The sequence below is a fragment of the Herpailurus yagouaroundi genome, unplaced genomic scaffold (genome assembly GCF_014898765.1).
Source record: "Herpailurus yagouaroundi ecotype Mexico unplaced genomic scaffold, PumYag 193, whole genome shotgun sequence".
NCBI classification, from domain to species: domain Eukaryota; kingdom Metazoa; phylum Chordata; class Mammalia; order Carnivora; family Felidae; genus Herpailurus; species Herpailurus yagouaroundi.
This window is the reverse complement of record NW_024412424.1, coordinates 8,183,060-8,209,804: the sequence shown is the minus strand read 5'-3', so window position 1 is coordinate 8,209,804 and position 26,745 is coordinate 8,183,060. Positions and strand designations below refer to the sequence as shown.

Genomic DNA, 26,745 nt, shown 5'->3' with positions numbered 1-26,745 from the left:
CCCCCCCCCCCCCCCCCCCCCCCCCCCCCCCCCCCCCCCGGGTGCTTGGAACTGGCTAGACCATTCCTGAGAGCCTGGAAAGGGGGAGCCAGCACCTTGACCCACATTACTGCTGCTTTGTCCAAGGGATCCTGGGCTACCTCTAGTTCTCAGCCCTTGTTTGAGAACAGGATGACTCACAGCAAAGCCTGGAGTAGGGTCTTAGTCCCAGCCTTCTTGCTAAGCCCCTACATGACCTTGGACCAGGCATCTTCCCTCTCCGGGCCTCATTCTTCTGTAAAATGATGTACCCATTTGAGCACCTTCTATGTATTCTATACCATGTCTAATGTTATTCATTGCTAAGTCCTCCTCATGGCCCTACAAAGGTCTATCACTCCCCTTTCAAAGGCAGGAAATGAGGCTCAGAGAAGTTCAGTGGTCTTAAGTGGGAAGGCAGAAGCTGAACCGAGTAGGTCTGTGGGCTCCTAAGTGAACCTCTCTTTCAACATCACTGTCCCTTTCAGTCCCCTCTCCCTCCCTGGCCCTCCCAATGGTGTAGTTCCCCCAGGGCAGACACATCCCCCAAGGCCTTCTCAGGCCTGGCTCCCTCCTATCATACCCTGTACCTGCGGATCTCAGGGGCCAGCTGCTCCATGTCTTGGTGGAAGATGTAGGGAGGGTTGCTGACGACCAGGTCCATGGGGCCCCAGGGCAGGAGGTGTGACCAGCTCCCCTCTATGGTCAAAGGGAACACACAGCAGAGACTAGGTGGCAGCTCTACCTGCCACCATGTCCCTTGGGTAGTCTCCCTCCCCAAGCCACACCATGGGCCTATCTCTGGATCTGATAACCCAGACCTGCAAATTAGTTCCCAGGGTCCCCGGCCAGCAGCCTGGCCAGGAGCATGTATACTCTGAGATGGCAACTTTTCACATGGAATATCCTTGCCCTCTCTCCCTCCTCTCAAATCTCAGCTCAAGTGCCACCTTTAGGAAGACCTCTCTGACTGCTCGGTCAATGCAAGAGCCTCTGTTCTCTGTAACCCTACTGGCCCTGCCATATGCTGCCCCATAGCCAACATGGACTCGGTATGTGGAGGGCATGCCTGGCTTTAGTCAGTCAATTCCTGGCAACTCTGCTTGTCCATTCCATCCAGGTGCCAGGTGCCACACCAGGTGTATCACACTCTATGGAGGGTGCATATGAGGCTCAAAGATCTTGTGGATATTTAATGAAGCCAGAACTGCAGCCAGAACCCAAGAACACTCTGCAAAGGTGTGGCTGAGCTGTGCTGTGCCTGGGCCAGGCAGGAGCAGCATGGGTAGGCACTAAAGTATTAAAGTATTCTGGTCCTAAAGCTTTTCTCCTGAGCTTCTGCTCATCTCTTGACAACAAGCAAGCAAGCCCTAGTTAATCTCACTAGTTACAGGGGTTCAGAAAATAACAAAGACCCAGTGGCTGGTCCCTAACCCAGGAGGCAGCAGGGACTTGCAGGATTGGTCTAAGATTGTGTGTGTGTGTGTGTGTGTGTGTGTGTGTGTGTGTGTGTGTGTGTGTTGGGGAAGCCCTCCATCCATCTCTCCACCAGTCAGCACCTGTGCTGAGGATCCCCACCCCAAGGAAGATGGGTAGGGAAGATACCTAAAGTCACATCCAGGGGAACGATCTGAATTCTGTCCAGCAACTGAAGCCTGAAGAGATGGGAAGTGAGGGTGAGCACAGGGGAAGCTCCTGCTTGTGGCTACCAGGACTATGAGAATAAACTCTTCTTGGACTGGCAGTTATCTGGTGCCCACTGTCCTTCATAACCCTGTGGGACCCATGCCAGGCAACGGGGGCCCCCCCCCCAACCTCCCCTTTCTTAGGAGTAGAAAACAGACATCAGTGAGTTTAATACCTGAATAGGGATTGAGACCAGGTCCCAAAGTCAGACTTCCCCAACCCTGACCTTCTGTCTCCCCAGCCCGCCTACCTCTGAGCATTCTCCTGGGTCAGGCAGATGGCAGCTTCTCCTTTATCCACAGCAATGACTCGACTCTGCCCCAAGAATAAATGATGGGTATGTAGGGGGCAGGGTGCCTGGAGAGGCCAGGGCTGGGGACCAGAGCCTCTCCTCCAACCCCTACCAGAGAGGAGGGAAATGCCCAACAGCCATTCCCCTCTCTGTAGCCAGGGTCTGGCCAGAGAAAAGGGGAAAAGAGTTAGAGGCTATGACCATGATAAGCTGAGGGCAGCCCTGTCTTCCCATATCTGGCCACCTCCTCTCAAGTGCTTCTAGCAGAAACGGGTGGGAAAAGGATCTGTGGGACAGTGAGTGGTAATCCCAGTCTACTCGGGGTGGGGCACAGGGACGCAGAGGGGGCTCACCTGGGGAAGCTGACTCAGCAGGCTGAGGGAGATGGCTCCCGATCCGCAGCCCACTTCCAAGATGAGGGGGCCACCTTGGGCTCCCATTGGACAGGAACTCTGGGTCACTTCTTTCAGCACCCATTCAACCAGCTCCTGTGAGGCAAAGGGGTCTGGATCAGGGTTAGTGACAACCCGGCCCTCCAGGGGGTACTGGCACAGAGGCCCAAGCATGGTTACAGGGGTCAATGTAGGGGGGTGTCTAAAGCTAGACTGAACTTTATGTCAGGCCATGGGCAGGTCACTCTGCCTCTCTAGGCCTCAGATTCCCCACCTGTGAAACTGAGTGGACGATAACCCACCTCATCAGGATGCTGGGGACATTAAACAGAAACACATTCGTGAGACATGGGTCCCATTCCTGGTACATGGTAAGTGTTCAATAAACCTCAGCTAGGCCTTTTATAGACAGCCTCTGTTTTGTGCACATGGCAATGCTAGAACCATGCCTGATGTTCCTCGACCACGTCCTCTTTGACTGGCCCTGATTCCAGAACTTTCCCTCCATTAATCTGTTGGATCCTCACAAATGGTCCATGAGGAAGCTAAGGCCCAGGGGTCAAGGCCCCTCCTGGAGCCTGGTTCACAGCTCATGATGGCCAATTATCAGGGGCCAGAGTGGCCCCAGCTTCTTCACAGAGCTGAACTTAGAAGGCCCCCAGGGAGGGACAGGGAATTGCCTCCATGGAGGTGGGGCATAGTAGGGAGAACACAGTCCCACCTAAGCCCCATATCCGAAGAGGGCTGTGGCATGCATACACAAGGCATGGGAATAAGTGGGCATAGTGTGGTGGGAGGTGCCTGATTGCACCTGCCTTGGGGGCCTGGGGACACTTATAGACACTGTCACTTTGGAAACAACAGGCTTTCAAGTCTTGTCCACCCATCTGCTACCTGCAGGGACTGTGCAAGAAACAAATACAGGGTGGAGGGGAGAGTGGAGGGCTGCTGCTTCCCAGTAGCCAACTGTTTCTAATGAGCAGTGGAGTGAGGGCCCAAGCAGCCAGGCATGGAACTGGGAAAGGGCAGTGTGCTTCCTTCTCAAAGACAACCCTTAGGAGAATTTCCCTACTTGGGACTCCTGGAATCCTAGGCAGGGCTGGCTCAGGAATGGGCAAAGGGGTCTGCAAGTGGGTGCTCCCTTCATCTATAAACAGGTCCACCTCTCCAGAAAGGCTTCCTCACCCCCACCGCCCCACCAGGCTCTCTCTACCATGGCTCCTCACCATGAGTCTAAAGTCCAGGATGCAGTTTGCCTTTCCCACCAGACTGAAGGCTCCATGATGGGAAGACCAGGAATCTAACCCATCACAGTGTGTCCCACAGGCAAAGCCTGACCCTCAGAGGGGCCTCCTGGCCACTTTCCAAGTGCTGGGCAAGCTCTCAGTGGTCGTGGGAAGCTACCCTCTAAGTCTCAGACTCCCCTAGGTCCTCCCAAACTCCCAATATCAACAGTCAAGCTCAACAGCTCCAGATCACTCAGACCCATTTGCCATATAAGCTCCTCAGTCCTGAGTCCCAAAAGGCATTTTATCCTTCTAGGCCCCCCAATCCCAGGAGCAAAGCTCACCTGTGCCCAGGGTAGCAAGTTCAAGGCAGGTAGGACTTGGCCTATGGGTTCAACCCTTCCTGTTTCCCTCACTTGCTCCCACTAGTCCTGTACCAGGCACTACTGGAGATTGCAGGGGTGCTTGCAGCAACCTGGGCCCATAGCACTGGGACTACCATAGCGCGAGAAGTCTAGAGCTGTGGTGGGAGATTGCGGGCTCAACACTGAGGCCACATACTGAGCATCTGGTAGGACAGCTGAGGCTTGTCAGGGGTGTGAACTTCTCTTGGTTTCCTGGCCACAGACAGACCTACTCTGGTTGGAGAATGACCCCTTGGACAGCCACACTGGCCAGCCACCTCACAGAGACACCCCTGACCTCAGAGAGACATACAACATATATGAACGGCCATCCCAGGGAGCGCATGAAGCTGAGTGTCCCCTGGACCTTCTATTACACTCCAGACCAGTTGAGGATCAACTTGGCTATGGGACAATTATAGGGGTAGAGACCACCTGCAAGAAGTCCACAAACTTTCCTCCTCACCAAGTGAAGAGCCTCCAGCCTCCATCAGCCTGAAATTGGTGGCTCTTTAGAGGAGGCTGAAAGCTGAGCTGGCCTCAGACTCAGGGCACCTCTTCTAGGTGAGTAAGGGAAGAATCCAAAACCATGATGGGGTGGGGATAGAAGGGAATGTGGGGAACAGACAGCTTCCGTCAAGAAGTCAGCCCAAGGCCTCAGCAGGACCTGACTGCTGTGAGTACCCTCCATTCGGATGCTCTGAGACAGCAGCCCCATGAAGGTGGCACTGCCTCTTTCAAGCTAATCACAGATAAGGCACTGAGCCTCCCCTACCCCGCAGAGCCTCATCTTGCCCAATTGGATATGAATGGCTCACACTCTCAGCCTTGGGTTTCCCACTGTACACACCGCCAGCCTGGGGACTGAGCCACCTTCCCACCCACAGGGAAAGCCCAACTCATCGAGCCACATGCCACCTACAGCTTCACATTTCTGACTTCTGCCCCCATCATCAGAAACTGTCCTCCAGTGGATAGAAAGATCACAGGCACCATGAACTGTTCCCTGCACCCATTCTCCCTACTCCCTGCCACAGGCCACGTCCTCTCAAGTTCTTGGTAAAGCACCCCCAATGTGGCTTCACATTGGGGCAAACCTGGCAAGTTCTCAGAAATGTCTGCACAGTGAGGTGAGGACCTGACCTCCCAACCACAGCCTCCCCCTCCATTCTCCCCTCCCCCTGCTCCTTGCAACAGAGCTGCTCTCTGGCCCAGACCCACACAGGAATGGGGGGCCCCCATGTGAGCCAGAAGTCCACATTCCACATTCAGAACCTTGGAGCACATGGCTGGTGTCGGATCAGCTCTGAGGGGACTAAAAAGTCATCATGGTAGCTTCCCTCCCATGTCCTGACCCTTGGCAGCCTCAGGAGACAGTAAATGAGCTCCCAGCCAGAGGTCACATGCTTGGGAAAGACACAGGGTAGCCTCCCAAGAACCTACAGGTGGCAGACCACCACTTCCTGCTCTGGATCTCCGCATTCCATCCCAGCTCATCCAATCCCAGATGGGACAGCCCTATGGGAGATGTGGGGCCCTGACCCAGAGTCAGAAAGTCCGAGTGCTGCCCCCACGCTCCTTCCACTGGCAGCCCTGTGACTTTAGGTAGTTCTCAGATTCCCTACTGTCCCTGCCAGTACTGGGCTGTAAAGTGAGGACCTGGCCTCTGAACCACATGATGTGGAAGTGAATGGGGTCAGAAGGTTTCTTGGCCAGGGGAGAGAGTCTAGGAAAATGAGGTGGGACTCTGGGTACCTGTCTGGGCAGGTGAATGAGGTATGATCTTTCCTAGGAATGTTTGTATGCCTGGGTACCTTTTGAGAAACACTCCTTCTCAGAGCCTGGTGCCCTCTAGCTTGCCCATCAGCCCCCACACAGCCCCATCCACCTGCTCTGTTCGCTCTGGCTCCCTATAAGGTCAACGGGAAGCCCAAGAAGGGCTACAGAAAGCATCTCTCCCACAATAAGGGTGCCTTACCAACAGACAGTATCTAGGGCCACCCAATCCCTAGTCCTAGTAATTTGAGGGACACGGGTAATTACCTGACCAGACAGTGGATCTAAGAGAACCACCAAGTCACAGATTCCCTGGCCCAACCCTTTTATCATGTGGGCCCAGAGGGGTCAATGACTTTCCTGAGGTCACATAGCTGTACCAGGCCTCCAGGTGTCCAGCTGGAGCCCTATCCACTCCACCCACGCCTCCTGAGATAGGAGGAAGGCACTTTCCCCCCATGGATTGGATAGGCCATGTCTGGGAGCTAGGACATTGGTCTGGGATGTGAGGACACTCAAGGAGGCCAGAAGGAGACCTCTACACTCTTGGCCCCACCTACCAAGCCTTCCAGGAGACACCAGTATGGAAAAGCAAGGCCTCTGAGGACAATAATCACAGGGTCCCAGCGCCCCCTGGAGGAAATCTGGAGCAAGACAGGTACCCTAAACCCCACCCTCATCCCCATCCTGCCCTGTCCTGGTGCCACACCTACCTCAGTTTCCGGGCGAGGGATGAACACTGGGGGGGCCATCTTCAGACTGAGCCCTTGAAAGTCCCACTCCCCAAGGATGTACTGCACAGGCATCCTACAGAGGAGGCAGCTGGGTGACATCAGTGCTAGAGCCTGGACCAATAGGACCATGACTGATTTGAGAGAACTTGTGGGATACCAAAAGCGTCAGGGTCGTCCTCCTTGCCCCAGGACTCTGAGCCAAGGCCTTCCCTCCCTCCCTTCTCCCTTTCTACTTGCCTGATTCCCCTCTCATCAACCCCTCAGACCAACACCTTCCTAGTCCTTGGATACTTTCCTCCTCCCTGACCACGAACTAGTTGGGTGGAGGAAATCAGACATCTGTTCCCCACACAGAGCCCTCAGGTCTGGCCCATGGATGCTCACCTTTGCAATCGGCAGCTACTCAGCTTCTGCACATGCTGTAGCTGCCAAGGACTCAGGGGCTGGGTCCGAAGTACTGGTCTCAGGCTCTGAAACTGCCCCACAGAGAATGTGAGTGGCTGCCTCCCCTGATCCAAGGGCCTGACCCAGGTTTAGGTGGACAATGCTTGTGGGCCCAACACTGACCACCTTGGTCATCCCTGGATCCCTACTGCCTGGCACACACTGTAAACGTTAGCTGGGTGAATGAAAAAGTATCCATCTAAGACATGCCTTCAGAAAAACCCCATCACTCTTAGCTTAGCATTCTCAGTGGAGCAGAAAAGCCTGGATGTTCTTCCCTAAGGTTCTCCCTCCCCATATTCTGCCCTCTTAACAACACTGCACTTAACTGTTTTGGCTCCAAGGACATGAGCCACGATGTACTCACTGGATGCCTGGGCCTCAGGAATGCCCCTCTTCTCAAAGACTGCAGTCCAGTGGCTGACCACCTCTGTGGCACTCAACAACCCAGCCAGGGGCAGATAGGGTTGCCATGAGCTGAAGGCCCAGCCCCTGGTGCCTCCCTTCCTTCCCAGGCCAGACAGGAGGGCCCGGAGCATTCGGTTCCCAAGCTCCATGTCTCAGGGAAAGGCTCTCCTGAGTGCTCCCAGGTCCCTAAGTCTTCCAAGTGATGTCAGCTGCTGAAGATGGGTCACTGGCTCCAACCAGGTAGAGACGGTCACAGGCTCTGGCTCCTCAAGGTGGCTCTGATCCAAATGTGACTGCCAACCTGGAAGAGAGAAGAACCAGGAGAGCAGCTTGTGTGAGAGAGTCTTGTGTGACCCACTCTTCCCTGACCTGCTGCCTGAGAGAGGGCATGCTCTTGCTCTGCTACCTCCTTAACTCCATTTTAGACCCTCACCCACTTATTTTATTCTTCTTGTCTTGGCCAATTATGTTTTCATCATGTTTTTAGCTGAAGTGGGCTGAACCCAGAGCTCAGTCCCTGGTGATGGGTCGGGGCTCAGGCTTGAGGGCTGAACAGATCTGTATCATCTAGTGTGTGCAACTTGGGAAAGTCATTATTTCTGAGTTCCAGTGTCCTCCATAAAATGGGGAGAATAGCATCAACTCCACGTGAGCAGTGCAGCAGACAATGAATGTCAAGGGCCTGAGAGTCAGCTCAACACACGGGAGGGACTCAATGTTACATGCTCTTAACTAATATTGCAAGAAGAGAGGAGACTGCCTTTGCTTGGGAGCTTTGCTTTGCTTTTGACATTTTGCACGGACTGATTTGTATGCTAAAATTCTCCCCCTGCCCCGTTTAACCCATAATCCTAAACATCAGCATAAATCCCCAGCCAAAAAGAAATTGACGATTATTTGTTAACTTTATACTTAAATTATCACAAACAAGATTTAACAGAGGATTTAAAATTAGTGGTCCCCTTTCCCGTGGCACGGACTAAGGTCCAAACTAGCATACTGAGCACCTGCTAAGTGTCACACCTTCAGAGACCAGCTGGGAGGGAAAGCGACTTGCCTAAAATCACCTCGCTAGCACTGTCCCAGGCAGGACACAAACCCACGTCCTCCGGTCTCCAGAGCAGCTCTGTCCACCTGAGCGTTGCCCCAGGAGGAGCCAAGGCCTGAAGTCCGGGACGCAGCTTCCCTCTCAGCTCTGCAAAGCATCGTTAATGACCCAGGCAAGGTCGCCTCTCCCCAAGCCTGTTTCCTCATCTATATAACGCGGAATGGGCGTCTCGAGAGTGCTGCAGTCCAGGGGCACCCGTCCCGGTTCCCATTTCTAGCACATACCGGCCTGAAGAATTACCGCGCCCGCCCGCCCGGATGCAGAAACTGCCGGGGCATGGCCCCCGGATATGCAAGACCCGACGTGAGCACCCTCGGACGCCCTGCTTCCGGTGTCGGTGCTTCTGAGAAAGGACTCGGGCGGACCCAGTTGCCCAGCTCCAGAGTTCCTAGTGCTACTGGGTTCCACCCGGGAAGCCGCTGCGGGCTGTTGAGGAGGCTGTGAAAGCCACGCGGGGTGCGCCGGTAGTCCACCCGCGCCAGGGTGCGTGGATGTGTGGGAGGTTGCTCCCTAGGAGCCAGGTCTCCCCATTCTTCCTGAAGGTCACGGAGGGGACATGGCCCCAGCCCGCGGGGACTACTACGAGCTGGCGTTTGGGTACCCAGCCGCGGTGGTGCGTGGTCAGCCCCAACGGGGCTGTCAGCAGCCAGCCCAGGGTTTGAGAATTGGAGTGCGATGTCCAGGGGCATGGTCTAGCGTAGCCTCTGCACAGGCCTAGCAGCACTTGGATGGATTCCAGTGGTGGGGACGGTAGCAATCTGAGGGCGGGACCCAGTGTTCAAGACCTGGCCGAGAGTGGTCCGAGCCGCGCTGGGGGCCAGGGGTCACTAGACCCCAGGGCCGCTTTTGACCCTCTTGCTCCCAGGTTTTAGGGTTTAGATGCTGGAGACCTGGGTTCGAACTCTGGCTGTTGCCAGCTCACTCTGGGCCTCAGTTGCTCCTTCTATAAAACTCACGGCAGTGTCCCACAAAAGTGTGACCTGTCCCACACAAGTGTGATCTGCTGACACCCTCCTACCACCAGGATCTATTGTTAACTAGATCACTGTTAACTACTATTAAACATGCAGTTTCCTGGGCTCGATCCCAGACCCGTAATCCTCGTAAACTCCCTTGAAAATCCGAAAATTAGAAGGTATCCAAGGGTCCCTCCCCTGAGATGATCGCGCTGTGGATGGAGGCTATTGTGAGGAATATATGTAGGATTGTGTCAGGCTGCCCAATAATAATACCAATCCAATAATAATAATACGATCCTGCTCCCAACTTCTCTGAACTAAGCTACCCCATTTCTAGCCTGGGGTGGGCGTTTACCCAAGAGGCCACTCAGTAGAGCCCATCTGGGCAGGAAGCGAGCCCCAGGGAGGGGAAGCATCTTGCTCTAGGTCACAAAGCCATAGAGGGGCGAGCCAGAGTTCAATGGAGGTCCAAGGACTCCCAGTCCAGTGCTCTCCCCGAGCCTTCAGCGTCCGCCTGCGTTTCGGGCGCACGCGTCTATCTCGGCGGAGGTAGAGCTCCGCCCGAGTTCTAGTGCAAGAAGGGCTTAGCCATCCAAGGTCCTCGACCCTACTTCAGCAAAGGCCACGGGGAGCGAGGGGTGATCTGCAAGAACCGACACCCAGTGTCCGGCTCCTGCTGGGGGCGGAGCCAGATCAGAGCGACAGGCAATCGGGCCAGTGCCGGGCAGGCTCTGGGCCTGACAGCCAATCGGGAGCCAAGAGCGCGGAGCGGGCAGAGAGGAGAGGCACTGGAGCATGGGGGACCCTTGGGGCTACTCGCCTCGGCCCCACCCCCGCGGTGGGTCCAGGCCCCGCTGGTCCCGGCCCAAGCCGACTGAGCCTGCACTCACGGCTGCCGGCGGTGCGCTGTAGCTGGCCCCGCCCCGGCTCGGAGTGCACTGGGAGGGCGAACCTGGGGTCGGACCCGCAGTCCCCGGCCCTGGCCTCCTGCCGATCGCCATCACCCCTAGCCTCTCCGGCTGAGCTCGGCGTCCCAGAGAGGATTAAGTAAGTGCTGAGGTCGCAGCTTCTGTGCAAGAATGGAGGAATCACAGAGTCGCAGAGCGGGGATGGGGATTGGAGCAGGGAGGACTGAAGAACCTGGTAGAGAACGGTATGCGGGTTCTCGGAGGTCGCGGTGCCAACCCATTTCACCCGTTTCATTCTCTTGCCCTTTGGACCCTCAGGCAGTCCCAGACAGTGATGGGCAGGACCTTTTCTCTGCTTTGGATCGAGGAATAAAGAGCCCAGAGCAAGAGTTAAGGGTCTGGCCCAAGGTCATGTCTGGGGTCAGAGGCAGAGCCAAGGAAGAACCTGGGGCTGCTGACGCGTTCAGCCTAGCTGGAGGGAGAGGGCAGAGAGGGATGAGCCCCATATCCCTCTGCCAACCTTACCCCTTCCTAAGGAGCCATCATTAGTGTGTACACTCCTCACACACACACCCATGCACCTGCACAGGGAGGCACCCCGCATACACCCATGAGCTAGGACAGGGAGGTATGTGGGCAGCCATGAGCTGTGTATCTCCCCCTTCTCCCTAGACCTGCCCTTAGGCAGCTTGAATGGGCCCCCTTCCCACCTTGCCTTACCCTGCGCCCTCTGGCCTGGGAAGACCTAAGCCACACCCTCTTGCCTCATCTCCCACCCTCTCCTCCCAAGGGAGGAGGGAGGGGAGAAGAATCATCTCAGAGTGGGTGCTCCATCCCTGCATATGAAGACACACTCCCTGCTCACCTGGTTTTTCCTTGTCTCCGGCAGCCCCTAGCTCCCCTATGGAGGTCCTGTGACCCTAAGAGCCTGCAGAGAAGTCGTGCCAGAGGACCTGACCATAGCCTCTCTCCCCTTCCTGCCTTCTGGGCTCTCCACACCTGCCCTGCCCCACTGCAAACACAGCCTGGATCACAAAATTGGCTGGGTCCAGGGGCTTCTTTCCCAAGTGGGCTGCCCAGTGGGGAAGGTCTATACATTGGGTGCTTACTGTGGGCAAGGGTTGCGCTGAGCTAAGTCTTTTCAAGGGACCAGTTCATTCTGCCATTTTAACGAACCTGTGAGGGAGGTGGGGTTTTGTTTTTGTTTTTGTTTTTGTTTTTGTTTTTGTTTTTGTTTTTGTTTTATCTCAGACTCAGGAGAACTGAGACACAGAAGTGGAGTGACATGCCTAAGGTCATCTGACTCTTGGGCAAGTGTTTCCCTCCAGGAAAGGAAAAAGCTGCAGTATTTTTTTCTCCAAGCAGGAGGTGAGGGATATGGGGGGCAGGGAGTGAGGAGATGGGAAATGCAGGGAGTAGGGGTGGGAAGGTGGCTATTACACAGGGGAGAGACTTTTCCTTTCAAACCTCCCCGCCACCTTTCACATCTTCCAAGTACGATCACTATGGTTATCATACCCTCAGAGAAGGGGAAGGGCTTCATTTTCACCTTCCTAAATCCACATGGGAACTGTACATAAGTAAAGCACATGTCCTGATGTCCCTTGAACTTGCCTTTGCCCTCAAACTTTTATTTCCCCAGTGCCTTCAGAACTTAGGGGTACTTGATGTTACCACTGAGTCCTGTTCTAAGCCTCATGGTTTTTTATTCTTTCTTTTCCAGCACCCAAGGAGCCAGGAGCTCCCTTTATCCAAGGAGGTGGCAACCTGCAAGTATAGTGGGGGGCCACAGTCTGGAACACTACTGATGTCAGAATCAAGTTGGCAGGTTGGCTGACCACAGGCAGTCTCTCAGCCAGGGCCCTCTCAGCATCAGCATGAACTCCAGGATCCCATCTGCCAGGGGCTGGTTCAGCAGCCGCCCACCCACCTCTGAGCCTGACCTGGAGCCTGCCACAGATGGGCCAGCTTCCGAGACCACTACCCTCACCACAGAAGCTACCAGCTTTAATGACACCAGAATCCCTGATGTGGCTGGTGGCACAGCTGGTGTGGGCACAATGCTTCTGTCCTTTGGGATCATCACAGTGATTGGCCTGGCTGTGGCCATGGTAAGAGCTGGCAGGCTGGGGCTGACCCAGATGGCCATCAGTTGGAGGAGGGTGGTCAGTGTTTAGATTTTAGAGACTCTTAATCAGAAGATAATTGTCTGTTAATGATAGCACGATCTTCCCCTTCTCCAGGTATTTTTCCACTAGGGACCCAGAGACCAGAGAGGCTGCCTCCAACTGGAAGAACCAGAGAAGGTTCTCAGGATACATGGTGTCTTGAGCTGGGCCATGGGGGCCATGTAGGAGTTGGAGAGGGGGTTGTTCCAGGTGGAGGGTCCTGATGGGCAAAAGTTGGGAAGCAGGCAAGGGTTTCTGTGAGCAGCAAGCAGGACAGTGAGGCAAGTATGGGGAGGGGTGCCATAGGAGTAGAGGCCAGAAGGCGATGGGAATAGAACCTGGGCTGCAGAGTAGGGGTGGGATGCTCTGGGCATGGCAGCCTGCTGGCAATGTTCATTCACTTGGCAGTTATTTACTGGGCATCTGCCCTGGACCAAGCCTTCAGGTCCCCAGGGACTAGGGAGACAAGGTCCTGCCCTGTGTTTCTTTGGGAAATAGGAGACAGATAAACCAAGGATGCCAAGGGCAGCCTAGAGGGACTGAGTTGGGGTGCACCTGTGGTCCCCTGGGTGGGCTGACAATGGTGGCATCCTGGCCACTGCCCCTTGCAGACTCTGATGGCTAGCCTTAGGCTCAGGACCAGGTTGCTCTGGCAAATAAGGCTGTGGATGGTCCATCTATGACCTGGCTGGAGCTACTGTTAAACCAAGGTTGCCATATGGGCCCTGTAGGTTCCGGATCACTGCCAGGGAACAACTCCTGGCCAGCAAGCAGGGCCAGGATGCAACACACAGAGTGAGTGGGCTCCCTGGGCAGGAGCAAGGCAGAGTGCCAAGGTTTCCCCATGGCACCAATGTGGCAGTTAAGTAAACTGAAACAATCTTACCTCAGGGAAAATGTGGGGTCTGGAATCTGCCCTTGTGACTCTAGGCAAAAGATTTTGTCTCAGGAATTTGGGAGCACTCCCTTACGTTTCATTCTGGAGGAACGTTCAGAGGGCCAGGATAGAGGAACTTCTTGCCCAAACCAGAGAGGTAGGAAGATTGTGGGACAAAGGCAATGGAGGGCAGAAAATAGCTCTTGGGCACTAGGGAACAGGTTCAGAGATGCTCCCTGAATGCTGCTTCCTCTCCTCTCATGCCAGCCCCCAGCAGGGCCATGTTGGGTATGAGGAGAGGCAAATCAGTGCCAGGTTGTGTGCCTCACACAGATGGAGTGGTATGGGAGGGCTTCCTGGAGAAGGCAGCACTGCAGCTGGATGGTGAGGGGTGGGAAGATTTGGAAGGAAGGTATGTGGGAGGGTGGTGTCAGTAGTTGGTGCAGAGGGAAGAGCAGGACCATGGCATGGAGATTTGTTAAAGGTTTTGGACTCTTGTGAAGACCCATCTGTAGGACAGGACCACAGGGCAGTAAGGAGGGTTTGGAGAAGGGCCAGAGTAGAGGGAGTAGAGGGAGTCCAGGTGCTTGGGCTGAAGCTGCTGGTTCAGGGCAGATAGGGGGCTGGGTCTGAGACCTGGAGCTCCCCCAGCATCCTTTCCACAGGACAGCAAGGGTATCATCCATGTGTGACCCCTGGAGGGGATGGAAAGCAAGGGGCAAGTCAGTTTCTTTTCAGGCCTTTGGGGTTTCCGAGGAAACAAGCAGCAAGAGGAACTCTGGGCCAGGCTGGAAACCAAACCAGATTCAAGCTGTGAATGAGGCACAAAGGATATGAGAGCCACAGAGGACAGACTCTAGGGACATGGCTTTTCCCCAGGCAGAAGTGGTCATTTTCCTGGCAGCCAGAAACCACCAGTTTAGGGAACAGCCAGGTGGTGGCAGAGGTCCCTGGAGTCCCTGCCCTGGTGGCCAGCCCTTCTTCCCTTCTCAGTGCTTTGTATCAGGATGTTCTGCTCCCACCTGGAGCTCTTAGGTCTTGCACGTTTCCTCAAGCTGCCTAGGCCTTTATCTTCCAGTCTGTACCATGGGGATTGGGACCCAAGGCCTTTCTACATTCCTCCAGCATCTGAGCTCCGGTGTTCAGTCTGGGCTGCTATTCAGGGGCTCACGCTCTCCTCCCCAGGCCCCATCCACTGAAGCCCATCAGCCTCCCATGGAAACCTCAGAAGCCCAGCCCAGAGCCTTGCCTAGAGCCACTGCCCTGCAGAGTTTGGCCCCCTGTTCTTTTTGCCCATCCATGGCTCTGGGGAAAGCCATGTACTCCCTGGGGAGAGTTGAGAGGAGAGGGTGTGCTGAAATCTTCCCTCCCCGCTCAGCCCTGAGGAGTCTGAGGCAGGTGCTGAGCGGCTGAAACCACAGTCTATATTGGCAGAGATAGGGTCCTCCTGTCTGCAGGCCAGGCCTGACTGCGTGGTCTTCCCAGGCTGGGTTCCTCAAGCACGGGCCTGCTCCCCACCTCCAAGCCCAGGCACTGTCAGCAGCTGATAAATGTCAAAAGGAGGCACAAATGCAGGATGTGTGTGTCCCTGGGAGGGAATCCCCTGAGGACATGGGGACCCACACTTCTCCCCATCGTCACCCTCAGGATGTCCCCTGTCCCAAGGGACTGCTGACTAGTCAGGGACTTCATTCCCAGCCATTTGACACTGCTCCTTCTCTTGCAGGTTTTATACATCAGGAAGAAGAAGAGGTAACTCCCCAGTTACCACCCAAAACTCCAGCCTGTTGGCAGTGTTGGGCTGGACTCCAGGAGACATGGGTGGGAAAAGAGAGTCCCTCCAACATTGGGGCCCCTCTCCCTGGTCAGGGAGTCAGGTCCTCTTCTGCCCGCTCACGGCTGGGGATGAATACTTTTCCTCCAGGAGTGCTGAGCCACCCTTGCCCCAATACCCTGAGCTCCAGGTCACTGACTCCCCTACCCTGCCTGGCCCGCAGAGGCTGTGGATCACACAAGGCCCTGGCCTACGCAGTCCCCATGGACCCCACAGATGACGCCTCCATGGGCCGTGGCCCCATCTGGTCCCAGGAGTGGGTAACTAACAGAGGGGTGGAGGTGGTACTGCAGGTACAAAAATAGCTTTCATTTAATCCCAGAGGAAACCTCAGACCCCCTAAGCATAGCTGTGTGCTATGGCTCAGCTGGGCATCAGGCAGGGCCCAGAAGGCTGGAGGGAGGGCAAGGACCTGCCATGCCCCCAGCAGCCTCCCCCCACCCCCAGGCTGGAGAAGCTCCGCCACCAGCTCATGCCCATGTACAACTTCGACCCTACGGAGGAACAAGATGAACTGGAGCAGGAGCTGCTGGAGCACGGGCGGGACGCTGCCTCCATGCAGGCTGCTGCCTCTATGCAGGCCATGCAGGGCAAGGTGGGCACTAACCAGGCTCCCCACCCAGGCTGCAGGCTGCTCATGAGTCCTCTGCCCCCACCCCTCCCTCCTTTCTCATGCAGCTTTCCAGCACCTGCCATACGGTCAAGTGGGTATATGGGTTTTGTCAGGTTTGTTTAGAAACAGGTAGAGTTTCCCTGTGGCCACCTATAAACTGACTGCATGAGGCCAGGGCAGCCCTGGAATCCAGCCCAGCTCTACCCCTGCTAATGTAGTGATCTTGGCAGCCCCTTGGCCTCTCTGAGCCTCTGCTTTCTTGTCTGCAAATGAAAGTCCTAATTCTTGCCCTCTGTGCCCCCACGCCTTGGCTAGGAAAGCAGGAGAGGACTAATGGGAGAGATTGTTGGAACTGGGAGGCTGGTGCCTCTGCCCCCTGAGGGCCCTGGTCCTGAGCACATCATGATTGGGGTCAGATTCTGGAACAGGGGCACCTCTGACTACACTAGGGGGTTCCTAGCAACTGACAAATGCTGGGTGTGTGGAGACCCCAGCCAAATTCGCCTCCTACATCCAAAGGGTTAGGTACCTGTGTGGTCACCCTGTCAGAGCCACTGAGCTGCATGGCCATTTGCCACCAGTCCCTAAAATTCCCAAGGGCCAGAGCAACATGAGGAGGCCTGGTCTCTCCCTGACCCATGAAACCCCTTTGCATTTCTCCTTGCCTTGACCCCACAGGTTGCTTAGGGGGGAGGCGCTGGCCCTGCCAGGGCAGAATTAGGAGACTGGATTCAGGAAGAGTCCAGACTGGAAGTCCAGAGACCTCCTGATTTTGCCACCAGTTCTGTGGCAACTGATCAGGACACATTCCCCACTTGGGATATTTGGGAAATCAGACTGAGAACCTTGGTCCACCCAGCTCATGGGACTACTGACAATTTGACAGTTGTTTCCTGTGCGCCTCCCTGCCTCCTCTGGTCCAGCCCCTGTGCTAGAGCTAGGGGATACAGAGGTGGGCCCCCTTCTGCTGGGAGAGAGTGGTGCATGCATAATTAATCCAGCCTCTAGGCCCGCAGGGCAAGTGCATGCTAGCAAACTGGTGGTGGCTGGGGGGGGGAATGGGGGGTGGGGCGGGGGGGGGTCATCTGAGCCGGTTGGTATATCCAGGCTGAACTTGCAAGGAGAGCATTCCAAATGGAAGGCGTAGCTGGTGCCAAGTGAAAACAGACCAACCCGGAAGCGAGGGTGGAGGTGAATGGCCTTGGTCAAGGTCCCTGATGCCCCTGTCTCTCTGCAGACCACTCTCCCCTCTCAGGGCCCACTGCAGAGGCCCAGCCGGCTGGTGTTCACCGACGTAGCCAATGCCATCCATGCATGAGTGCCCCGGGGACAGGCCTGGACTTCTGATGAAGACACCTGCCACAGTGCCCATTGAGCCGCCCACTCCGTGATTGTTAAGACCTACTCTCAGGACCTGCCCTGCCAAGGCCCAGCTATTCCCAGGACCCACCTGCTGACTCTCCAGGCTCTAAGAGAGGCCCTGGCCAGGCAGGCTGGACATCTGGCTACTGATGTCCCCTGATCTGAGGGCCCTGGCATGGAGGGCATCCCTCATGTCAGGAAGGTTGAGAGCTATGCTAGCTTCCTTGTGTCCTCCCCAGACTCTTTACATCATGGTCTGCTCCTCTAATGTGGAGGAAATGGGGGGGGTGGGGGGGGAGAGATGGGATGGGAGGGGAAAGGAGAGAGGAGTAGGGAGGGTTTCCCCTTTGTCAGGGAGAGACCTGTCTTCAGAATCTGGAGCCTCCTCTACAGTGCAGAGAGGCAACCAACCGGGTCGCCCCAGGAGAAGCCCAGGGATGAAGCAGGAACTGCCAAGTGGGCAAGGATGCCAGGAAGAGGGCTGCTCCTACCCAAGGCCCATCTGTATTTTGGAGGGTCCATGAGGCCTCCCAGCCACCCTCCCTGGCAGCCAGCTGTTGGCTGGGAAAGAGCAAAGGAAGTAGGGGAATGAATGGGTGTAGAGGGACACAGTGCCTGGACCTGCTGAAAGGCCTCAGACATGTGCGTGAATGTGCCCATGTGCAGGGTAGGATGTGCGTATCCCAGCACAGGGTAGGATGAAGACCTTCTGCATGGGCCCCACCCTCCAAGTCCACCCCACCCCTTGATGTGTGTGGGAGCACCAGGATAGGCCACCTTCTCTGCCTTCAGTGTTCGGGACTGAAGGGAAAGGAAAGCCAAGGTGAAGGTCCTGCTGCCCATCTCATCTCTTCACTGGGCTCTACAAGCCAGGTAACCTGCTTCTGAAAATGGTTCCCTGTCCTGGTGTATATTGGGGATCTAGGGTTGTGGGAGAGGCTACTGGTCTGAGGGCACTGGTCACAGGCTGTGGGCTATCTGGGGACTTCTGACTGCCTGAAACAGGGTGGGGGTAGCCCCATGGGAAACAGACCTATTTAATAGCATTTGATAGCATAGCCCACCCACCCGTTGTCTACCCACCCCACATCCCTCAGGAATTCTACCAGTCTGGGGCATGTGAGCAAGGCATGGGGCTAAGCCAGACCCCAGGAGCTGAGCAATTTTCTACTCTGAGCATGCATGCGCACGTGAGCATGCACAGAAGCATGCCCCCATGCCCAGCCTCGCCACCATTGCTGTCCTCCGCTTTCTGGAGGGGATGCGGGGGCAGCAGCACAGACCTTCTGTTGGGCAAATACCACGTGTCAGGACGTGAGGGCCAAGGAGGCCCGTGTAGGGAAGATTTGGGATGTATTCCCTCCTCTAGATGCTATAAATACATTAGCACTTGAACCAACTGGAGGGCTGTGGGTAATTTAGGATGCACAGACGCTGTAATTTAACTCACAGCATCTCCATGTGAGAGCATTAAAGATGTAATTAAGATGTTTACACAAAAAGAGTGTGAGTCTGTGACACTTGGGGTGTGAAACACCAGGAGGGACAGGATGGGTGAAGGGCTGTGTGGGGGCCTGGCATAGTCACTTGGAGCACAGCTATGAGCTGGCAGCTCCATTGGTTTTCCTTGAACTATCTGATGAAATGCCTCTGGCCCTGAGTTCAGGCTGCTGTGGGGCCTCGTGTCTCAACTGTGGGATGGAGTCACAATGCCTACCATCCCCTTGGGTGGAGAGGCAAAGTGGACAGGACCTTGTAGGACCTGAGGAAGGAGGGGGCTTGAGCCCCAAGGACTAGGGGGAGGTGTGGTGCCTCAGGATCCATAGGAACTGGGTCTGAAACACAAAAGGGAACACAATAATGTGGTCTTTCCCAGATCACAGGGTGCAGGGAGTGGGTAGAGTTGGGAAGCCTTGAGGTCATCTGTGTGGAAACCACCTACAGGGTTCAGAAGGGTTTGGGGAGAATGACACCAGGGTGACCAACTCCCCTGGTTTTCTCAGGACTGCCCAATTTTAGCATTGAAAATCCCACAAACCAGGACTCTAAGTGATATCCAGATCCTCCCCTAAAGACCTGAGCCTTCAGGCCAGCATAGGAAACAAGGACAGGGTGAGCAGCAGTTCCATGGCGGAGGGCTAGGCTGGGAGCTGGGGTTGCAGGCCAGGGCCCTGGGTAATGGTGATGCCCCAAGCATTCCATAGGCCACCCTCATTGGGGTCACACAGATGGGCCTGTCAGTGATGACCCTGGTCTCACAGACTAGCAGAAGGATTCTTAAGGGTCATGGGGTGAGAGGAGAGGGATGGATGGGCTGTGTGCCCCCCATCCTGCTGGATAACCCCTCAATCCAAAAATGTGGGAGCTACAGAAGACTCAGTGTCTAAGGGACCCTAAAAGAATGAGGCCTATGGAGTAAGGCTAGCACCTAGGGACTAGGGCCAGGATGGAGGCTCCAGGAGGACCCTGTCGCCATTCTCTCCTGCTGCCTGCTCCATGCCCTTTCCGAAGGGTGGGCCCAGGTAGGTGGACAGTACAACTTTTTGTGAGTGACAGGGCCACTGCCTCATCCCTATCCCTTTGCAGATACCTCCTACCCACCTTCTATTTGCTAGCTCTCTCTCCCAATCCTGGAGGAGACCCAAACTCCCTGCACATTCCTAGGTCTTCCACAGAGCATGGGATCAATAAATATCATGGTGGAAGGATTCAGTTGATGTGTCCTTGTGACCATGGGCCTGGTGGGCTGACCAGAACTCTCTTCACCAGAGAAGGAGGCCAATGGGGTGAGAAAGTCACCTGCCTGCCCTATCGCTCCTGAACTTGTATGTTAAAGGAGGCCCTTGTGAAATGCCCCTGCCACACACACACATACATCGCTAAGCGAATCCTCTATAAATGAATAGCAACCAGGGCTTCAGGGTAAAAGCTGCAGCAGTTTGCAGTGGGTGCTATCAGCGTGGACGTAGATGGGCACCTTCAGAGGAAGCCACCTTGTTTAGTGAAGTGAAGTGTCAACTTCCAGCCAAAGTGTATACAGTAACCCCACTGCCTGGCTGCAGGCAGACATCAAGGACACCTTCAGAATGTAAAGGTCGTTCTTGTGGAGGTGAGCTCAGAAACCAGTAGCAGTTTAACCTTGCTATGGATTCCTTCCAGAAACATTACCGAGCCCAGCACTGTGATCCTGTCAGTGAACCAGCTCCATTGGTTGGTATCTGCACCTCCATTTGAGATGGGAGGAAGCAGGTGTCAAATAGGAAAAAAGGATGACTGTGTGTGTGTATGATGTGTATACATACATACACTATGTCTGTATATCTTTATATCTACATCTATATGCAAAAGAATGCAGGGATAAGGGCCAGGTGTGCCTGGGGGGGCATTCAGAGGCTGAGGGCAGATAACCCACCCTATCCTGTCCAACTGCACCCCTCAGCAGTCCTCAGTGTGGAGCATCTTGGCTGAGGGTATCCGAGGGAACCCCAGGAGCCGCTCGTCTGGCACCCCATCCAGCCTGGCCTCTGTGGGCTCAGGACAAGGGGAACTGCAGGCAGAGGTATCTATGGTTGTACAGAGGCCTCTTTTGAAAGGCCAGTGAAGCTGAGAAATGAACAAGAACTGTGTAAGCAGAAAGTACAGGGAGAGGAGGAGGGAGAGGAGGAGGAGGCGGGGGAGGAAGAGGAGAGTGTGGAGAACTTCAGGTACAGTGGAGAGGGGTGAAGCTGGGATGCTGTCCCATCTGCGCCTGGGTCTGCCCTCTCTCACCCCTACCTCAGAGCCCCTTGGCAGTGGTGCTCACCCCCACTCGTCACTCTGGCCTCTTGGATTCTGCAAGTAGAAGATCAGGGTAGGTGTCTGTTCTCCCCAGGGGGAGACCACCTCCACACACCTGTGGGACCTGGAGGAAAGTCAGCAGGCATAGGGGGCTGGTGAGGAACAAAAAATAGGGATGGTCTCCTCCACCACAGAGGAAACCCTGGGTCTAGAGGCTCAGCCCAGGAGGGCATTTGTGTGGGGAGCAGAGGGCTAGGTGGGGCTGAGACCTGTCTGGGGAGGGGGTTCCTTTTCCCAGCCTCTGGCTGGAGGTATGCAATCTGGGTCAGAGACCTCCCTGCCACCCTGAGCAGGATCTCCCCTCAGCTTTGGAGGGTCCCTTTCTTTCTCACAGCTCAGCTTGAAAGGTAACTCTCTGGGTGCCTGGATGGACTATGAATTCCTGTGTGGGCTGGAGGTCTGGGCAGGGGGGTGGAGGACCAGAGTATCTCTCACTGGGGAACAACATCCATCATGTCTGATGCCCACAAATGGCTGGAGAAGGAGGGTTTTCTCACTCCCATTTCATATGTGAGGACCTTGCAACTGAGCAGTCAGAGGCAAGCATCCCAGGGCCCTGTGTACAGCCAGTGGGCACATCAGAGCCTAGATTCGAACTTGGTACAGCCTGGGCCCAGGGCCCACAACCCATGTGGCCCAGGCAGGCCTTTGCATGGAGTCTCTCAGGGCACAAATCTGCCTGCACCCACCAGGATGGCCCAAAATGCTCTAAGCCCCCACCTTCCTGGTCTCTTTAGCCTGGCAGATCTGGTCTCCAGAACTCTTACACATAGGTAGCTCAGGAGAAAGGGCCACAGGTTCAGCCCAGCTTTCATAGGTGAGGGCTAGGACTAGGTCACTTCTGAGGCTTCATGGCAGCCTGGATCCTAGCCCCATATCATCCAGGAGTACATGTGTGGTATTGCATGGGAGGATCCATGCCTTGTCTGCTAGCCCTCTGTTCTGAAACATTGTCGCTAGGTGCCAGCTCTCCTACCTGGGGCTGCCCAGCCGCACAGGTGACTGTCAAGAAGTGCCCAGTCTCCCAGTCTCACACTTGTCTAGCTCCTGCCTTCCTGGATGTCAGCTTCCTGGATGAAAGTGTCCACTTGCTGGGGCTTCCCAGGGTCTTCTGGCTGAGGTCCAGCCAGTCCCCTCAGCTTCTCCTATACCCGGCTGCAACCTGCGGTCTGGCCTGGGAGAATGTAGGGAGGGGAAAATGGCAGAAGTACCAGCCATTGGGGCTGGTGGGCCCCCTGTCCTCTACCCATTGGTTGAACAGGAGAGAAAGGTGTTCACCCTGGCCATTCCCATTCGACCAGCTCTTAGTACACTTCCTTTGGAGGTCTGGAGGCCTGGAAGCCTGGGTTAGGAGGGGCAGTCAGCTCTACTTCCTGGGGTGTGACAAGAGATAAAAGACTTCAGGGTAATAACAATGCCAATAATAATAATAGCAATAATAAATCATAATGATGCATGATTTATTGAGCTCATGCCATGTGCCAGACCTAGTGGATCACTCACGGAGGGAGGAGGGTTAGGTCAGTCTTCCCCACTGCCAGCAGGAGTGCCAAAGGTATGCATGGCTGAACAATAGCCAGAATCTGGTCCTAGTAACAATTACCCTTGATTAGCACATCCTGCACAATCTCGCTTTATTCCCAGTGTCCATTATGAGGGCCTACCGTCATTCATCTTACAGGGGAAGACATCAGCACCCAGAGACTGAGGTCATCAGGCTCAGAGCCAGGCACTTGGCTTTTCTTCTACACCATTCCAGAAAGGAGTCTCAGACAAACCCTAGAAACAGTAATGGGGCCTGAGAGGGCACCCAGAAGGCACTGCCTACTTGGGTTCCCAAGCTCCCTCTCAGACTCCAACGCCAGCCTGTGCTGCTACCTGCTGGTAGCTGCAGGCACTGCAAGGAGCCTTCCTGCCCCCAGCCTCAGCCAGGTCACTTGTCTGGAGCTCCCCGCACCCTGCACCCCCACCCCCACCCCGCACTGCCAGTTCTCCTCAGGCCCCATCCTTGAATCCCTCCCTGCACTCAGCCTCTCCCTCATTTGGTGTGGAGAGCAGCCCTCACGCTGCAAGCCCCACGTCAAGGGTTCATCTGGCGACGCCAAGACTAGGGTGAAGTGAATAGGGGCCTAGGGTTCCAAACGTAAGGAACCACTCACTCAGATGGCACATGCACCAACCTGAGCATGAGTGCCTCCTTAAATTTGTGCCTGGGTGCCTCATGTGCCTCGTCCTAGTCCTGGCCCTGCTGCTGAGGTCCCTCTTAGTCAGTGCCCAGCAGGCAGACACTAACCCCCCATCTCACCCCCACTCCCATGCCAGCAGGTTGGAGGACCCAGGAGTCCATGCAGTGAGAGGGAGGGCCCCTGCCCTGGCTGGAGCTCGTGGAGATGCTCTTCACTGGCAGAAGGCTGAGAACACCAGATTATGAGAGACTTAAGGGACTTAGCAGGAGCTCAATAACGGGTCAGTAAGGTGACACTCAATAAGATGAAGTCTGGGGCGAAGGAGGAGGGTAGGGCTTCTGCTGTGAGTCCCTGCAGGTGGGTCAGACCCAGAATCTGTGTGGGGGAACCTCCTGGGACACTTGCAGGCAGAATCAGAACCCATATAATGCCCCAGCAGCCCCAAAGTGTGCGTTCATATTACAGATGGGGAAACTGAGACACAGAACAGTAGGGTTGCTCAGCATGAGGCAGGGCCTGGATCTGACCCCAGAGGGCAAACCCCAGAGCTCACACCCAACACTCTCAAAGAAGGAAAGAATGTTTTCTGAAGACAGAGCTGCCCCCTCCTCTTGCCCCTCACTCGTTCCCTTCAAACGGTCCCAGCTCCCACACCAGGCCCTCTGCTGGATTCCAGAGCAGAGGGGGCATCCAGAAGGGGCTGGCTGTGGGAGAGTCCCACCTGGTGTGCAAGCCAGAACAGTGATACTGACAGCAACAACATGCCCCTCCCCAGGAAGTGACAAAGATGCAGGTCAGGTGACAGGAGAATTCGAAAGAGGTCAATCACTTCTGGCTGGGGGCAAGGCAAGGCTATCACTGTGTTGGACCTTGCACAGTTTGGACACAAGGTGGTGGGAGATGTTTCAGGCTGAGCAAGGTATAAGGAATGATGGGATTTCTCACAGCCAGGGCACTGAGGATGGGGATCTCACCTGGCAACCCCGCACACGTGGAAGGCCTACATTGTGCCAGACCAGCCCTACATGACATGACCACACTGCCTCTCTACAAAGTAACCCCTTGTCTTCTACACTGGTGCAGGTAGGAGAAGGGACGCATCAGAGGCTTCTCTGCAAGAATCGTCAGGAGAGTGGTGCTGCTGCAAGGCTCCCCTAGACAGACCACACCCATCTCCGCTACCCCCAGAGGCCCCCAGGAGGCCCAAGTGCTGACCTTCCCGGGCTTGAGTGGGTGGAGCCAGCACGGTTTCCCTCCTGGAGACAAGAGCACTCAGTTCTAAGCCCTTTCCCAATGTGACCACCAGGTGGCGGTGCACGCCCAGATTAGGGGGTTGGTTGGTGGGGCAGGGTGGCGGGGGAGGCTGGTGGAGGCCGGCCGAGCGATGGGGGCAAGGGCGGGACTCCGGGTGAAATTTAGCCTTGAGGCGTCTTTCAGGACTCTTGGATGGCTGGTGCAATGAAGCTGTTCGCTTCGTCCCCACCAGGAGCAAGTCTGGACTGGAGCTGGGTCAGGGCAACTGTTCTTGGCTGTGGCCTGAGCCACCAGAACGGAGACCTGTGCATACTAGGTATTCAGGGCTATTTACTAAATAGAGGATCGATAAATGGGTCTTGCATCACGGAAATTAAATGAGTTAATGTATAAAAAGCACATGGAGAGTCTTCAATAAATGTATGTAGTTATTTGTACTTCTACTATGAAAGATGACTCTTCCCAGAGCACAGGCCCTAGAAACCCCATCCATCTTGGGCCTAGGGGGTCTAAGCGGGCCCCACCCCAGGATCTAATTAGCCTTGCCCAGCAGGGGATAAAAACTGAACCCCAAGGTGTCTCACCTTTCAGCAGCAGCCCTGTGGATATTTGGGGCCAGCAGGGGATTGTGCCAAGCACTGAGGGTGGCAGAGGGCCTGGGCCCCCCTCACCTTCACCAGGGGTCTTCCATAGGGAGGAGAGACAGCCAGCCTTCTCCTGCCCCTGACAGGGCTGGCCAGCTGGAAGGTTCAGCTGGCTGGAGGTTGGGCAGGGGTGAAGCTGGGGGACATGCCCTTTGGTGGTCATGGCCCAAGCTCACAAATCAGCAGATCACTCCTTCCTGGAACTTTCTCACTGCCACCTGTGTCTATCCTGACCTCCACTGTAAATGCCTGTCCCATCTTTACCTCAAATCCTTGCAGTGCCCACACAGGCATCACACAGAAATGCAATAAATGTCTCTCCCCTCCCCCAACCATGAAGCCTCCCCCCCCCAACACTGAACTCTTCTGAAATTAATCAGCTATCCCACCTGCACCCGAGTTTCAGTAAGATTGTGTGACTTATCTTAGATCACACAGGGTTTGAACCCAGTTCTGTGGCCAGCCTCTGAATGGATCAGGTTCACTCCTGCATCCCTCATGGCAGGCCCCATTCTGGTCCTGGGCTGAGGCTGGTTCCTGGGTATATCACCGAGATGCCCCCTCCTTTTAGCTCCGGTATCCCCATGAGTGAACACATGAGATGGAGCGTTCGCTGCCTGCAGCAGCCAAGCTGTGTGGCTGGGGAGGGCGGGCGCTGCCCATCTCCTCCCCATATATCATCTCCAACAAGGCAGATAGCAGGAAACAGGCAGCTCCTGCAATGTGATTACTGGTGGTCAAGTGCAGCAGGCAGACTGACTCCGAGGAGGAAGTGGTGGTACAACTGGCCTGGAACCCTCTTCCAGCTGTCAGGAGGAGGTATGACTCCTGGTAAGTTGGCTCTGCCTTCCACCATGGGCATCGGTGACAGGGGTCCCGATGGGACAGGGGTCCCAGAGACATCTGGGACAGGGGTCCCAGAGACCCCCGCCCAGGGACCCTGGGACAACTGGACTCACCTGTATGCCCCTTGCTGCATGAACAGCTGGTCTGAATCCCAGCTTAACCACTATGCAACCCCAGACAAGCCTCTGTACCTCTTGCCTCAATTTCTTCACCTTTAACCTGGACAGGTCCTCCCTACTTGATACAATTAAGAGTTCATATTTGTAGAGGGCCTCAAACAGTGCCTGACACATGGTACACACCAAGTAAATAAATAACACACTAAAGATCTAAGGGGTGGCCCAAAGGAGTAGGGCCTTCGCAGGAGTGGAAGGAGTCAGCTATAGGCCCAGCCCTCTGGCAGCCCTGGGGTCCACGGGGGCTGCAGGTCCACCTGGCCCAGGCCACACCTCCTAAGTAAGGTCTTTCCCTCCAACCCCCTGTTAGCAGCTCAAGTCCTAACATTGCCTCTGCCTGCAGTAGAAATGGCCCCACCAGGTCCCCCACTGGTAAATGGGGACAGGAGTATGGGGCAGTTTCCTCCTCCAAACCTGACCTGACTTGGGGGCTCCTAGGAACACAGTTCAGCCTCTAGGATCTGGCCTGGGTGGGACAAGTGGTAGCAGGTACAGCAAGCAAGAAGGATAAGGTGGAACCTGAGCTCTGGGGCCAGAGAGCCCTCTGCCTGGTTCTAAGTGGCCACCTTGAGTATTTTTCCACTGGGACAGAT

The 26,745-nt window shown here is 55.5% G+C and overlaps 2 protein-coding genes across 8 annotated transcripts in view; one reads left to right on the top strand and one right to left on the bottom strand.

The window, feature by feature from the left end:
* HEMK1 (HemK methyltransferase 1, mitochondrial release factors N(5)-glutamine) overlaps positions 1–8,752 on the bottom strand; it is a 10,099-nt gene extending 1,347 nt beyond the window's left edge. For 2 of the 5 annotated variants that reach the window (XM_040445487.1, XM_040445488.1), the window contains exons 1-8: positions 8,713–8,752; positions 7,302–7,681; positions 6,913–7,004; positions 6,508–6,601; positions 2,350–2,484; positions 1,955–2,019; positions 1,624–1,673; positions 609–717 (exon numbers count right to left, since the gene is read on the bottom strand). In XM_040445487.1, the coding sequence (XP_040301421.1) occupies positions 609–717; positions 1,624–1,673; positions 1,955–2,019; positions 2,350–2,484; positions 6,508–6,601; positions 6,913–7,004; positions 7,302–7,529 (773 nt within the window). In that variant the 5' untranslated portion in view covers positions 7,530–7,681; positions 8,713–8,752. Of the gene's footprint in view, positions 1–608; positions 718–1,623; positions 1,674–1,954; positions 2,020–2,349; positions 2,485–6,507; positions 6,640–6,912; positions 7,005–7,301; positions 7,682–8,712 lie in introns of those variants that run through there. The other 3 variants (XM_040445490.1, XM_040445491.1, XM_040445489.1) reach the window with 3 other exon arrangements.
* Positions 8,753–10,077: 1,325 nt separating this feature from the next.
* CUNH3orf18 (chromosome unknown C3orf18 homolog) lies at positions 10,078–18,711 on the top strand. Of its 3 annotated transcripts, none has more exons than XM_040445492.1 (6): positions 10,078–10,494; positions 11,607–11,723; positions 12,079–12,466; positions 15,127–15,152; positions 15,682–15,829; positions 17,085–18,711. In XM_040445492.1, exons 3-6 carry the CDS (start codon positions 12,233–12,235, stop codon positions 17,163–17,165), a joined length of 489 nt encoding a protein of 162 aa, XP_040301426.1. In that variant the 5' UTR covers positions 10,078–10,494; positions 11,607–11,723; positions 12,079–12,232; the 3' UTR covers positions 17,166–18,711. The 3 variants fall into 3 exon arrangements, with proteins under 3 accessions (XP_040301426.1, XP_040301427.1, XP_040301428.1); XM_040445493.1 differs by having other exon boundaries at positions 10,078–10,600; XM_040445494.1 differs by lacking the exons at positions 10,078–10,494; positions 11,607–11,723; positions 12,079–12,466 and adding an exon at positions 12,668–13,557.
* Positions 18,712–26,745: the final 8,034 nt, after the last annotated feature.

What these genes read in the sequence shown, in the direction of transcription:
- CUNH3orf18 (XM_040445492.1), top strand. Translation starts at nt 12,233, where the DNA reads ATGAACTCCAGGATCCCATCTGCCAGGGGCTGGTTCAGCAGCCGCCCA. An exon ending in TACATCAGGAAGAAGAAGAG is followed by an intron (nt 15,153 to 15,681) that starts GTAACTCCCCAG and finishes CCCCACCCCCAG; the next exon opens with GCTGGAGAAGCTCCGCCACC. An exon ending in TGCAGGCCATGCAGGGCAAG is followed by an intron (nt 15,830 to 17,084) that starts GTGGGCACTAAC and finishes GTCTCTCTGCAG; the next exon opens with ACCACTCTCCCCTCTCAGGG.